A 15739-nucleotide genomic window follows, 5' to 3' on the forward strand; every position below is an offset into this window, starting at 1 on the left:
AGAGTTCACCTAGATGTATGGGGCTTGGTGGGAGCGCCATAGGCAGCTGTGGTTCACTGAAATCTTCATGGCTCCTGTTTCCTTTCCTAGCCTGGGAGAAGCATTAGAGCGAGATATTTAGACATCATAAATAATCATGTTCTATTTTAGCTGTTAAAATGCGGGGGGAAATGAATAATAGTAGCAGAAAACTGAATTTAAGAATCTCCCAGCGGTGCAATTGTAGCAGCAACTGATGAAGGGGAAATATAGATATTACAGCTGGGCGAATGGAGAGTATTTCTGGGCATTACACTCAACTTCAATTGAACTGCAACTGAAGATATACACTGACATATACAGTGAGGCTCAATGGAGTCTTTAGTCATGTTGCCTTGTCATGGAACAATTGAAGAGAGACCCCCCGGCCATTTCCCTGCACATACAGAATTGGTCCCTTGAGAACACTTTCCAGGATTTAGAACAACATAGTTCGAACTCCCCGGTGAAATTAGGAAATTAACTATCCAACAGACTAATAAACTTTGTTGCTATGGAGTTTCCCCCTGGAATTGAGCTTATAGTTGTTCTGCTGATGGTTGTTCTGCTGATGGGAAAGAAGATTCCACCTAAACATTAGGAAGAACTTCCTGACAGTAAGAGCTGACAGTAAGAGTGGAATTTGCTGCCAAGGAGTGTGGTAGAGTCTCCGTCTTTGGAGGTCTTTAAGCAGAGGCTTGACAACTATATGTCAGGAGTGCTCTGATGGTGTTTCCTGCTTGGCAGGGGGTTGGACTCGATGGCCCTTGTGGTCTCTTCCAACTCTATGATTCTATGATTCTATGATTCTATGATTCACACATTGGAAGCTGATATTGACCCTCAGCCACTGCAGTCAACAAGTTTCAGCGATGCCAGCCACACCATTTGAAAAGCCCTGACGATATCCGCATGACGATATCCGGACTGGCAACCAGAGCCTATTCCAGGATGACGGCGTTCATCTCTCAGATCGGGGAAACGACATTTGGCTTGCTGACATAACCAATAGTCTTAGGAATTGGTTGCAGCTGTGAGGGTATTGGCGGCGAGCCGTTTGGGCTCGGGTGGCGGCTAGGCATTGGAATATGTCATTGGTGCTTGGGAGGGCTAGGTGTGGCCATCGCCTACCCTTAAATTTTGGGTATTCCATTAAAGGAATCCGGCGGTCGTGGATCCTGTCCGATGCCTGTGTGGTGGGGGGCCATGGCACGACCCTCGGTGACATCAGGGGAGATCTTATAGTTGTATTAGCATCAACAGGCTCCCCCGACTGATGGTTAACCCCTCTTCAGGCTCACCCCTCTTCGAGTGGGTGGAGTGAAATCTTCCGTGGTCCAATGCCTAAGCCAATACCTTCTCACATGCTGTAATCAATAAAGTTGTGGCCTTTTCTTGCCCATTAACCTAATATACTGTGTCCACGTGTCTTCATTCCCCCAAGCGGGGAATTGGGTCATCAAATCGGGTCACTCTTAGAGAATATTGGGTCTCAGTGAAAAATAGAAGACCTGGTTCAGGACTCATAGACCGCAATATCTCAAGGACCGCCTCCCCCCATATGAACCAACCCAAACCCTATGACCAATATCATCATCATTTGAGTCCCTTCTTTGTATGCCTCCTCTGCAAGAGGCCTGGAGGGTAGGATCATGAAAATGGGTCTTTTCTGTGGTGGCTCCCTGCTTGTGGAATGCTCTCCCCATGAAGGCTCACCTGGCCCCTTCATTGCATATCTTTAGGCATCAGGCGAAAATGTTTCTCTATAGCCAAGTCTTTGGCTGATGGGCATTCTATGTCCTTTTAAATGTGTTTGTGAGAGGGAGGGTATTGTTTCGTTTTTGTTTTTATTATGCATTTTGTGTTCTCGTTTTGTATTTTTATGGTGCAAACCGCCCTGCGATCATTTATTGTTTCATTTTCTCTTCCTGCAAATGCACAATGCTTAGAAATGATTAAGCAGTATAAAAACGTCTTAAAATAAAAAAGGATGGTGCACACCACCCAGCAATGAAGTCTAGTCAGTATTACCATCCAGGAGCTGGCAGTGAAGTTGCAAGCAGCAGTTGCAGGGGGGGGAACGATTAACCCTTTCCTTGTGGACTTGTTTTTTGCTGCTAAAATCACACAGAGAGAGCAGGTTGATGTGTGTCATTCAAAATCCAGTAAGTCTATTGTTGGGGTGGCAGTATTCCCGTGGCAGTAGCTGCAAGACGTGGTTAGCATTGCAGAGGGTGAAAGGACGACGTGTGTTTGAGTGAGAACATTAGCAGCTGTCCTTTGGGATCCAGTGTCAAGGACCTGTGAGATGAGAAATGTCAAGCTGGGATCCAAGCAGGGACTGACTGGAAGTGACTGGGATGGCCAGGGCATGTGTAACTGCTGAAGACTTTGGGTAACTTAAACATGGCGGCTGTTGCATAGATTGGTTGATTGAATGAATAAGCAGCATGAGAAGGCAAAACCGAATATTAGCACAGAGAAGGTATCTTTATATCCATCCCTTTGTCACGATAAGTTTGTTCACAGCCCTTCTTATGAGCAATGATGCACCAAGTGGCCCCTTGAATTCATCTCTAGCAGCTACTTTCGTTTCCATCTACTGTGTGAAGCTACTGTGACAAAGGTTGGGCTTGAAGGATCTCTTTGGGCACTTGCCATTTTATCTCCTAGTTTCGGGTGCGTTGATTCAGCCTTCACTTGGTCTACTTTCTTTTTTGCTGGAATCCCTGTGATCCAATGGCTTATTTTAAATAGATAAAGCAGAATGCAGACTCAGTATCTCCAAACAGTCAAAACATGAGCTAGTTAGTACTGAGTGATACTGAGTGGATCAACTAGTTCAATTAAGGTTCAACTACTCCAGCCTTCTTTGCAAGAATCCCACCAGTACAAGTTCCCCTCCCAACCGGAGAATGATCTAATTTCTTCTCCTCCACCCACCCACCGTCCTAGGTGACACTCACTAAATGCTTCTATGTGGTGCTCTGACACGACATCCACTGAGGTCCAGCTCTGAGGGCCTTCTGGTAGTTCCCTCGCTGTGAGAAGTGAGGTTATGGGGAACCAGGCAGAGGGCCTTCTTGGCAGTGGCGCCCTCCCTGTGAAACACCCTCCCATCAGATGTCAAGGAGATATAGAACCACACAACTTTTAGAAGACATCTGAAGGCAGGTCCTGTATTAGGAAGTTTTTTATGTTTGATGTTTTTTTTATGTTTTTGTATGTGTTAGAAGCCGTCCAGAGTGGCTGTGAAAGATGGGTGAGGCATAAATAATAAAATTATTATTATTATTATTATTATTATTATTATTATTATTATTATTATTATTTATCCCGTGTAGGTACGGGCTGCATTTAGCTGGTGCAAACACATGGCAAGGATCACCAGTCTAGATTTCCATTCCAGAATTAGCACCACAACAAGACAGCGTGTGTGTCGATTATTTTATTTTCACCCTTTCTTCCTAACATTTTTACCCTTCTGTTGCATCCTTCACAGACACAGCTTCCCGGACATGGAATAGATTCCCAAAGAGAGGTTCCTATGGGGCTGGAGACATGTTGTCATAGCACCAAAACCTTCCATTCCTCTCCTTAATTCCTGATGGCTGGATTTGTGTGTGCTCTCTTTTTCATGTTAGCCAGTCATATTCTCAGAACCTCTTGGAAGTGCCACAGCAATCAGAAACCCATTTTGCGACTGTTTGGAAGAGGGCCTTTAAGGTGGTGGCACCCACCATGTGGAACAACCTTCCCTTGGAAATATGGAGTGAACTGACTGTTCTGTGCTTTCAGCATATCTGTTTGCTCAAGCATTTCTGGGCCATTTACATTGAATTGGCACAAACCACCAGCTATGGGGGATACTCTGCTGGAGTGGATATTGTCTTGTTATTCATGTTTGTATTTTGGCTTTATGCTGTTTTAAATGTCACCTGTTGCTTTATGATTTCTGTACACCACTTTGCAATTTTCTAAACAGTATGGATAAGTGCTTCAAAATATATAAAGTGCATGTTATAAACTTAGACCTTATTACCAAGTGCTCGGTCAATTATAATACAGTGGTACCTTGGTTCTTGAACGTAATCCATTCCGGAAGTCCGTTCGACTTCTGAAAAATGTTCAGAAACCAAGGCATGGCTTCCGATTGGTTGCAGGAGCTTCCTGCACTCAAGCGGAAGCTGCGTTGGACGTTCGGCTTCTGAAAAATGTTCAAAAACCAGAGCAATTACTTCTGGGTTTTCAGCATCCGGGAGCTGATTTGTTCGTCAACTAAGCCGTTCAAGAACCAAGCTTCCACTGTATAGATATTCAAATCCAAATATTCAGCAATCTTCTCTCTTACAAAGTATTTCAATTTAGATGCTGCTCTTATTTCTTTGAAAGCAGTTGCCTTAACTGATTTCCTGATTGCCCACCCCAACGCCAGCTTTCCTGTACTTTTTCAGACAAATGACTATGAATTTGCCCTGTCTGCTGGTCCATCCACCCAGTCATAGGAAGAATAGGTGCACTGTCAGCTCTCCTGTACTGTGAAATTAATAGGAACTGTGCAACTGCACATCTGCTAATGCACAGCTCCCATTCTTCATGCAGAAGATTGTCCCGGAAGAGAAAATATCATTTTAATGGCCTTTTCCAACCCTGTAAATTGCTCTGATCTGATGTTCTGTTACAAAGATAATTCTGCTTTATGGCTGGAATGGTGGCACTGTGGGTTAAACCACAGAGCCTAGGACTTGCCGATCTGAAGGTCAGCGGTTCGAATCCCCGCAACGGGGTGAGCTCCCATTGCTCAGTCCCTGCTCCTGCCGACCTAGCAGTTCGAAAGCACATCAAAGTGCAAGTAGATAAATAGGTACCACTCCGGCGGGAAGGTAAATGGCGTTTCTGTGCGCTGCTCTGGTTCGCCAGAAGCGGCTTAGCCCTGCTGGCCACATGACCCGGAAGCTGTACGTTGGCTCCCTCGGCCAATAAAGCGAGATGAGCGCCGCAACCCCAGAGTCGTCCACTGGACCTAACAGTCAGGGGTACCTTTACCTTTTATGCCCAGAGAAGGTCCATTTGAATGGTATGAAACCCACCCAACCATAGAGGTGTTTGACAGCTGTATTTAAAAGCTGTCTTTTAAAAAAATAAAAAGGGGAAGGGAGGATGAATTAGGCAAAACCATCCCAGCACTCTGGAACTGGACGCCTGCATGATTTCCAGACGGACAAAACACAAAAGGAACAAAGGTTTATTTTGCATTAGTTATGTGCTTGGCACCTACAAACAGAGTCCCCTGCAGAGGGCAAATCTTTATACATTTTCTTTCTTAATATATATTTTACATACCCATTTATTACCCTCTTTTAATATTCATAATATTGATTCCCCTCCCTCCCCCACACGATAGAGACATAAATACACTTATCTACAACACATCAAAACAAATCTCTATACTGCAATTTCTGTATTCTGTTGCTCGGCGTTTGGACTTCCACACGACTTTAAAACTTCTTAGCACGTGCTCAGCATCACTTGTTTGCTTACTTTTAAAAGAGCTGAAGGAAAAGGAAAACCAGAAGAGAACAGTACTTTAGAAAGAAAGAAAATTGGCCATGACTTGATGGTCCAATTGGCAAGCTGGACAGGGGATAAGAAGACTTTCCCCCGATGTTAATAACTAGCTTTCCCTGGTGCATGCAAGATGGCTGGGGTTAGGCTGCATACTTTCACAGAACAGGCCTAGCCTCTTACAGAACTTGTCATTCCACATTATCACTGTCTGGAGACTTCCTTCCCTTCCAGTTGACTCCTCTGAGTGATATATATTTTAAGCATGCCTTGCTATGGCTTTGCTAATGTTACTTAGGCTATCAATAGCTCAAAGGCACCGAACGTACGTACAATTACCGTATTTTTCCGTGTATAAGCAGTGCCTTTTGCATTAAAAAATAGGAAAAAATTGGGTGTCGTCTTATACACAAATAGTGAATGCAGAGGGGAGATGTGCAATTAATGGCAGCAGCAAGTAGAATCATAGAATCATAGAGTTGGAAAAGACCACAAGGGCCATCGAGTCCAACCCCCTGCCAAGCAGGAAACACCATCAGAGCACTCCTGACATATGGTTGTCAAGCCTCTGCTTAAAGACCTCCAAAGATGGAGACTCCACCACACTCCTTGGCAGCAAATTCCACTGTCGAACAGCTCTTACTGTCAGGAAGTTCTTCCTAATGTTTAGGTGGAATCTTCTTTCTTGTAGTTTGGATCCATTGCTCCGTGTCCGCTTCTCTGGAGCAGCAGAAAACAACCTTTCTCCCTCCTCTATATGACATCCTTTTATATATTTGAACATGGCTATCATATCACCCCTTAACCTCCTCTTCTCCAGGCTAAACATGCCCAGCTCCCTTAGCCGTTCCTCATAAGTAGGAGATTGGCAGCAGCGATTGGGTGGGTGATTGATGGCTGCAGCAAGGCCTGCTGGCGATTGGCTGTGGCAATTGGGCAGGCGATTGGCAGCTGCAGCAAGTGGGCAGGTGGACTGGTGGTGGTGGCGAGAGGGCAGAAAATTGGCAGCTGCGGTGAGGTGTGCAATCGGCAGTGGCTGTGGCAAGCAATCAGCAGTAGCGGGCAGGCAGGTGAGCGATTGGCAGAAGTGACCTCCCCCCCCCCACAAAAAAAGCTAAACAACTTAATTTCTTAATTTTGGGTTTAAAAAAATAGGGGCCGTCTTATACATGGGGGTGTTTTATACACGAAAAAATACGGTAAACTCCGTTTCCCCTTACGCAGCATTTTCAACACAGAATCTTGTGCAGCAGAGATCCTCTTTTTTTGCTACCAAGCATGTTTAACAGAGGCCTTTCCCTGCAAAGTTAAAGAAACCCTTTTTTAATGGTTTAAATCCTCCCTCGCCCTCTTTTCGATGGCACGCTTTCGTTAGGAAAATTATTGTCGTCTAGGGAGAGCGAAAGGCCCCCAACAGCAAGAACACCAAAAAAAATTACTCAAGGAAGAGAATGCCCACTTCAAACACAATGTTCTTTTCCTACAGTGGGTGAGAGAAAGCCGTAGATTCAACTTAATGACTGTAGATGACAAGATAGGGAAAGATGGTGATGTTACAACAAGGGCCTCTTACTGGCAGTGCAGATCTAGGAAACGAAGTCTTGTTGCTTGCAGCTGGGAAACAGAAGGAACAGCACACCCACACTGGACTTCCTCTGTTGTGAACAGTTCGCACCAAGTTCAGATAGTTAATGCATATACTATATAGGTCTCCCCACCCCACCCCAGGTTTTCCGCAAACAATGCCATTTTCTTTGTTTATTATTTTTTTTAAAATCCATTAGGAACAGAAGCCACTCAGTTACATGACGGTCTTGATTCCAGTCTGCTGCTATCAGGTTCTTTGGGATCTAGCTAAGGATGGCTTGTGTTTCCATTCATTGTTCACAAACAAGTCCTTTTTCAAAAGCTGAAAAGAAACAGGGATGAGATCTCCCATAGAAATGACGAGATCCTCGCTCACTGTCGACCAGGATGGTGGCTCCAAGCACCAGTTAAACCATGTGCACTGACATTTGTGAAGAGGACCCTGGGACAGCCCCGTATTGTCTATTATCGCAAGCATTGGCTGGGGGTTGGCTGTTGCCGGGAGGGCTGATCACATGCATCCCATGATCCATTCCCGTCGACAGGTATGGCCTCTCTCCAAAGGCCCCGTTGGAAGGCGAAGAGCAAAGTAAAGTGCTTTGGGTGTTGGCCAGTTTCTCGGGGCTTCCTGCCAACCTCGGAGAAGCTGGGAAATTGTATCCATACAAGTTGTAAGGGTTGTGAAGGGAAAAGGCATTGTAGGAGCTCTGCTGCATGTGGCCGCCGCTAAACATATGTGAGGAAGATGAAGTGGAGGCAGGGTTGCCAGCTTGCATGACGTACTGGAACTGCGAAGTCGGGAATGACCCCAGCTGGCCACCGTAAGCTTCCATCTTGCCGTTGCTGGGCAGCGAAGGAGGAGCCGGCATCCCTGAGATCAAAGATGGAGTCCGCTGAGGCATGAAGTTTTCAGAGGGCTGAGTGGCAGGCGCACCACCGCTCTGCAGCCGGTTGTATCCACTGTCGCCCAACCCTGGGTAGCTCTGCAGGGCGGCCATGTTGCTTCTTGCGCATGGAGGATAATCAGAGAGGTTTAGGTTGCACAGCTGGCTCTCCCGGCAGCCGACATTGAAAGAGTTGGGGGCCAAGTGGAAGGCCGGCGGTGAGCATGATGGAGAGAGAAGGTGAGAGGATGCAGAAGGCGAAGGTGTTCCTGTGCTGGATGTGGTTGGAGAAGTGCCTGTGCTGCCCCCTGGAAAACAAAAGCGACAACAAACATTTCTGAGGCAGAATGCAGAACAACCACCAAGCAGCAGCATCATGAATAAGGTCCATGAATAATCATAGTTTAGAGGTCCCGGGCCCTAAGGAAGCCAGATTATCCTCCACCAGGGCCAGGGCCTTCTCAGTGTTGGCTCCGACCTGGTGGAATGCTCTGTCCCATGAGACTAGGGCCCTGCAGGATTTAACTTCCTTCCGCAGGGCCTGTAAGACAGAGCTATTCTGCCTGGCTTTCAATTTGAACCTATCCTGATCTTTTATTCCCCTTCCTTCCTTCCCTCCCCTGGGAAAGACAGGTTGGAGTCTTGCCTGTTTGCTCTTGAGCAACCACACCAGCACCTGACAGGTTTGATGAGGTCCTCAGCTACTGAAGGCAATGGGGCCCTTTATATGTCCAACTTTCCTTTGTCAACAACAAATTGTCACTGTTTTTTGTGTTGAATATATGCTATATGGCAATTTATGGACCTCATGGGTATCTAAAGCCATTTGCACTTGTTGCTATGCAACCAGTCCATGCAGAATGTAGGCACCCTATATATAGAAATGAGCAAACCAGTGATATTTTATGGAGCAGGCTAGCAGACTTACATCATAGGAGCCTACACAACACAAAACACTGTTGCTGTATGTAGGTTTTATATATTTTGGAAATGTAATCCAGTTTTTTTTCCTTTGCTTTTTTGGGGGGGCCCCAAGAGAGTGGGGCCCTAAGCTATAGCTTGTTTAGCTTATACATAAATCCAACACTGTTTCTATCCTACTTTTGTTTACAATCTCTGGGGTCTTTTGCCAAATATGTGCTATCTGCAAGTGAAAAACACCTTTGATTAACAATGGACCCCATGGTTGCTTCCTTGTTACTCAGTTCTGGCTAGGGATGAGCAAGAAATCAATATAGCTGTCACCAAAAGTTGAATTTACACTTTATGAAACAGTACAAGAACTAGAAAACAGCCATCCTATGAAATTCACCCTTATCTGACATTTGATATGCAGTTAACCAACCAAAGTATGTTTACAGTAATGCACATATTAAAATGTGCATATACCTGCATATATTAGTTAAAATAAGACTCACAAAAATGCATTATATTAGGAGAAATTGCTTGTAAAAATGTGTACATTAGTCAAAACTGCATACAAAAATGTGCTTATTAGATGTGCACACTAAAATGCTGGAGAATTTTCATAAGGGTGTAAAAAGGAAAATTCATGAATTGCTCCAGAAATGTTAAGAACTGGATTTAAGGTTAGAAAAATGGGAGAATGAGAGAACCAAATGGACAAATTCTTCAAGCCCTTCTTCTGACCTCAATGTAAAATGAAGCAGATGGGTGGAAACAGATGTAGCATTTTAAGCATGATGTGAATTTTGGACACATCCTTGCTGCCGTGAAAACAAATGCCATGAAGACAATTAATGTGTTTAGAACTACTTCCACTACACTTATAAAATGACATCTGTCTTCACGTTCCTTCTTGTTATCCCGTATGACTTCCTCAAAAAGAACATTGATATAACTTGTCAGTTGACCAGTTCCCCATTGGCTTGTTGCAAGAAGGAGGCTTTGTGATGCATTCTCGCATTTCCAAGTTGAGTTTCTATTGAAGCTGCCCTCCGTCAGAAGAGAGCCCAGATTCTGACCACTTTGCAGTAGACCTGTATAGCATCCATACCTGTATGTTCATTATTTCTAATTTTGTAAAACAATAATTTTACAGCAGATAAGAAAAGGGACGGGGGAGATGACAAGGGAAGATAATGCAAATTCATTAGCCATAAACTTATATTAGGTAAAGGTAAAGGTACCCCTGCCTGTACGGGCCAGTCGTGTCCGACTCTGGGGTTGTGCGCCCATCTCACTTAAGAGGCCAGGGGCCAGCGCTGTCCAAAAACACTTCCGGGTCACGTGGCTAGCGTGACAAGCTGCATCTGGAGAGCCAGCGCAGCACATGGAAACGCTGTTTACCTTCCCGCTAGTAAGTGGTCCCTATTTATCTACTTGCACCCGGGGGTGCTTTCGAATTGCTAGGTTGGCAGGCGCTGGGACCGAACGATGGGAACGCACCCCGCCGCGGTGATTCAAACCGCCGACCTGACGATCGGCAAGTCCTAGGCGCTGAGGTTTTAACCACAGCGCCACCCGCGTCCCTAAACTTATATGAGTTTAACATCAATCTATATATAGCTGACACTGAAACTGCTCCCCCGAGGAATAGCCCCACTGATTCTATGTGACAGGTTCAAGTCTGGCTGGCAGACAGAAGTTCTGAATACTCTCCAGAAAGTGGGCTATGCTCCTCAAGCCCTTCTAAATTTGGGCCTGGGCCAAGCAAGATCTGTGGTCAAGCAAAGAATCATGGACACAGAGAGACAACAGGACTGCTTGAGGCCCCCCGATTATGTAATCGTAGAAAATGAGGGGTATGTTGCGGTCCCAGGAGCATACCTCTATTTTCTCGTATCAAGAAACATCAGAAGGGCCTATACTCTAGCCAGAAGCTCAGCCTTGCCCTTGCCGGTTTTGGAAGGAGCATTTGGAAAAGTTCTGTATGCTCAGAGACGTTGCGCCTGCCCATAAGGAGGCCCCAAACATTTCTTTTTTAGATGTCTCTTTTATGATGAGGTACGCAGAGATACCATTGACCCCCAGCTGGTGCGGCTTGCTGACCTTCCGGATAAGTCTAAACTCAATTTTCTCCTCTTAGGCAAAGACCACAAGACGACCTGGATGGTCGCCAGATTCTGCACGCAGATTTGCAGGCGCAGACCACCCCCAAACAAATTAGTCCGCTAGGAAAACAGTCAAAATCGGCCTCCAGGGTGTCAGGGCCAATTTGTATGGGAGCCCAAATTTATAGGTCTTTATGTGTATAGGCGCTTATCTTAGATTTTCATCTTTAAGCTGTTGTTGTACACTGCTTTACATGTATATTTTATTTTTGTGAAAGCTGTCCCAGTTGTGCTTTTTGAGCTGGTCTTTGACTGTAGTATTCACCGCACGCCACTGATAGCATTCTACTACATGTTTTGTTAGTGACATGTCAATTTCCCGCCCCCCCCCCCAGCATATTGATGTTGTATCTGGCTTTTGACATAATGGCAGGGGGAAATTGGCTTCATAATGATGTTTGTTAAAAATATTTTGCAGATGACTCTGGCAGATCAAAGACATGGATGAGAACCAGATTACTGCACGGAGGTAAGTGAAATGTTTTCTGCCTCTAATAAAGTCTCCGGTATATTATCTTGCATACAAGACCCAGCTAGCTTTCTATTCAAAACACTTGCACCTAAGATACTTCTAGTACCTCTGAATTTCTGAACTTTGTGACTTGTTGTCCTGTTAACCTGTCAAAAATAAAGAAGAAGAAGAAGAGGAGGAGGAGGAGGAGGAGGAGGATTTGATATCCCACTTTATCACTACCCGAAGGCGTCTCCAAGCGGCTCACATTCTCCTTTCCCTTCCTCCCCCACAACAAACACTCTGTGAGGTGAGTGGGGCTGAGAGACTTCAGAGAAGTGTGATTAGCCCAAGGTCACCCAGCAGCTGCATGTGGAGGAGCGGGGAAGCGAACCCAGTTCACCAGTTTACGAGTCCACCGCTCTTAACCACTACACCACACAGGATTAAGCCCTGAAGAAGCAAATTGAAAATGGGAAATGACATGTCTGTTCAGGAGCATCAAAAAATGAATCCATACTAAGGTGTTCTGTGAAGTGTTGGCCACAAATCATTTATTCAGTGAGCAAGGTATTCTTGGGCTGAACTAGTTTCTGAAAGTTATGGGAAAGACTAAGAGTTACTCATGGTGAAGGATGGAGGAGAAACTTGAATCTGTTCACATTTTAATGTGAGCTAATGTAATTCACAGTACCTAAAACAATACTTGAACCGAAAAACAACTATCCAAGACTTTTTTCAGCTGGACTTGCCACAACTCGGTTCCGGCACCTCTCAGCTGGGTGCCATTGTAAGAAAACGAGGAAGGCATTCGTGGTGAGTTCTGGCACCTCTTTTTCTAGAAAAATAGCCCTGCCGTTATCCTTCCACACTTCTCCAAATTTTGCGATGCAGTCCTCCAACCAAAAAAAACCATACAAAAATGAACAGAGGATGGAAAATAGCTTGTATTGTCCAAAATTGCATAGAAAAATGCGTATATTTGGGGAAATACGTACTAATATGCAGACTGTTTTTTTCACAAGGACTTGGTTTTTTTAAAAAATAAAATAAAAATCACAAACTGATGTGGAAATGTGGCAAACCAAACTTAATATTGGGGGGGGGGGTGTGAGGAACTGAAAGAAACCAACATTTTTAGAATGGTCTACTGCATGGGGGATGGAAGTGAGAGCTGGACCATAAAGAAGGCTGATCGCCGAAGAATGGATGCTTTTGAATTATGGTGCTGGAGGAGACTCTTGAGAGTCCCATGGACTGCAAGAAGATCAAACCTCTCCATTCTTAAGGAAATCAGCCCTGAGTGCTCACTGGAAGGACGGATCCTGAAGCTGAGGCTCCAAGACTTTGGCCACCTCATGAGAAGTGAAGACTCCCTAGAAAAGACCCTGATGTTGGGAAAGATGGAGGGCACAAGGAGAAGGGGGCGACAGAGGACGAGATGGTGGGACAGTGTTCTCGAAGAGACCAACATGAGTTTCACCAAACTGCGGGAGGCAGTGGAAGACAGGAGTGCCTGGCGTGTTCTGGTCCATGGGGTCACGAAGAGTCGGACACGACTAAATGACTAAACAACAACAACTGCCTGGGGCATACACTCAAACCACTGTTGCCTGTGTTCACAAGAGTTTGTGGGGTTCAGGGATGCTAGTCTGCTGGCTTTTTATCATTTCAGATCATGAAAATTACTGTATTTTTTGCTCTATAAGACTCACTTTTTCCCTCTTAAAAAGTAAGGGGAAATGTGTGTGTGTCTTATGGAGCGAATGCAGGCTGTGCAGCTATCCCAGAAGCCAGAACAGCAAGAGGGATTGCTGCTTTCGCTGCGCAGCGATCCCTCTTGCTGTTCTGGCTTCTGAGATTCAGATTTTTTTTTTTCATGTTTTCCTCCTCCAAAAACTAGGTGCGTCTTGTGGTCTGGTGCGTCTTATAGAGCGAAAAATACGGTATATATGTCAGAAGGAAAGCAGAAGTACAAAAGAAAGAAGCATGTACACTAGGGAGGATGCTGTGTCTGATCGTACCACTTACAAGTTATTGTCTACGTCAAACCTGAGATCCAGGAAAGGGAACTTCACAATGGGGAGTCCCATTCTGGACAATGCTAGAGAACCTCTAAGAAGAGCAAGAGACAGAGTTTCCCCTGTCCTTCTGCACACCAGTGGAAGTGCAAGAAATTACACTGCAACCATCCATGCCTTCTCCTCTAACCTCATCAAACCCAGCAGGTGCAATCCCATGTGACCAGAGGAATCAGCAAGGTTCACAAAAGCAGTAGCTGATGCTTATCAGTTCCCTTCAGGCTGACATTCCTCCATCAATTACCCACAGAATGCTGATTATTGGATTAGGAAGTCGCTGGCACTCAGCCCCCACATTTCCTGTACACACCGTCCATGGAATTTTCCACCAGATTACAGAAGGTCACAAATTGGAGCTATTACACATATAACCTGGGAATTATAAAACACTTGTGGAATACCCATCACTGTGACAGGCATATGTATGTGCAGAAGGAAGGCCAGCAATGGGCTTTGGAGAGCCAGCAGGGCAAAAGAATTAGACTTTGGCTAAAGATACTTGGCTCCAAGTCCTTGCTCGGCCCAGTATACCTCAACCCAGTATACCTGAAGGAGCACCTCCACCCCCATCATTCAGCCCAGACACTGAGGTCCAGCTCTGAGGGCCTTCTGGCAGTTCCCTCACTGCAAGAAGTGAAGCTACAGGGAGCCAGGCAGAGGGACTTCTCGGTAGTGGCACCTGCCCTGTGGAACACCCTCCCATCAGATGCCAAGGAAATAACTATCTGACTTTTAGAAGTAATCTGAAGGCAGCCCTGTTTAGGGAAGTTTTTAGATGTTTTATCGCATTATTATTATTATTATTATTATTATTATTATTATTATTACTCTGTTGGGAGCTGCCCAGAGTGGCTGGAGAAAACTAGCCAGATGGGTGTGGTATAAATAATAAATTATCATCATCAACATCATCATCATCATCATCAACATCATCATCATTGCTCAGTCCATGAAGCCCACAGTGTAAACGTGAGCCAGCCATGGTTTTCTCAGCCTGGACTACCTCCCAGGATTGTTATGAAGATAAAATTTGGGCAAGCCTTAAGGTGCGTTGATTTGGGCTCCTTGGAGGAAGAGCAGGATACAAATGTGACAGATGAAGATCCCCTGCTGGAGGCAAAACTACCCAATGTCTTGGTCCTACTCCCATCGCAATGTGAAAAGGGCTCAATGCACTCATGGATCCCACAGCGCTGGAGAACTAAACCTGCTTGGCACCAGCTGAGAATTACCTGAGGACAGTAATTTTTCTCAATCGTTTGTGCTTCAAAGTGAAGGATTCTAAACTAGTTGCTACACATTTGTAAGGCTGGGGCTGGGGTTAATGAGTTTTGGCAAACCCTCTGCCCACAGAGCCATTGCTAGCATCTCCTATCTGTGTTGTTTGAGAAAAAGAATTGTGTCTAGGAGCCAGCAACAGCTTCTGCACTCTTGGAAAATGACATAGTACAGAGTTACTGGAACTCTTCTCCCTCCCTAAATGTTCTTCATTAAAGTCAAGAAGCAGAGCCAAATATTTTTAATAATGAGAACCTGGATCGGGTTCAACTTGGTTTCAAAAATACCCCCAAAACATTTAAAGTGTTTAATAGTTTTTTGGCTCTCCCCAGTCCATAACATCTCATTGCCATGTGCATTTAATTAATCTCAAACCTGCTTCGTCCCAAGCTCAGTGTCGGTGACGTCATTCGTAAAGAGTTCAGCTCTTCCAGAGCCCTTATGTTTTGAAGTGTATCTCTATTATTTTGGCTGCTTTTTTTTAAAAGCTGGGTAGAGCCTGGTTATTGGTTTAAACCAGCTAGATGCTTCTTTTTCTGTAAAACAAACAGGATTCTACAGAAGGTCTTTTGCACCTGTCATTTTCCTGATCTCTTTCGGCCAGAGAGATGACAGCTTTCTTAGGAGAAAGATGCGATGTCCTGGTCTGGCAAAATGCCACTTACTTGTTCAGTAATGTTATTGATGAGCAAGCCTTTAAAAATCAAACAAGCAGTCGCACACAGAACATGATGTGCTGTTGTACACAAGTTAAAACCATTGCTCAGGGAACCTCGGCGTTCCTTGGAAGGTTTTTAGAGA

At 45.0% G+C, this 15739-nt stretch overlaps 1 protein-coding gene across 1 annotated transcript in view; it reads right to left on the reverse strand.

Annotated features, from left to right (window-relative positions):
• Positions 1-5249: 5249 nt before the first annotated feature.
• Positions 5250-15739, reverse strand: part of TBX15 (T-box transcription factor 15) — a 100060-nt gene continuing 89570 nt past the window's right edge. Inside the window, exon 8 of the mRNA XM_028712600.2 lies at positions 5250-8362. Coding sequence (XP_028568433.2) covers positions 7578-8362 — 785 coding nt within the window. The 3' untranslated portion in view covers positions 5250-7577. The remainder of the gene's footprint in view (positions 8363-15739) is intronic.

The sequence above is a fragment of the Podarcis muralis genome, chromosome 17, assembly GCF_964188315.1.
Source record: "Podarcis muralis chromosome 17, rPodMur119.hap1.1, whole genome shotgun sequence".
NCBI lineage: Eukaryota > Metazoa > Chordata > Lepidosauria > Squamata > Lacertidae > Podarcis > Podarcis muralis.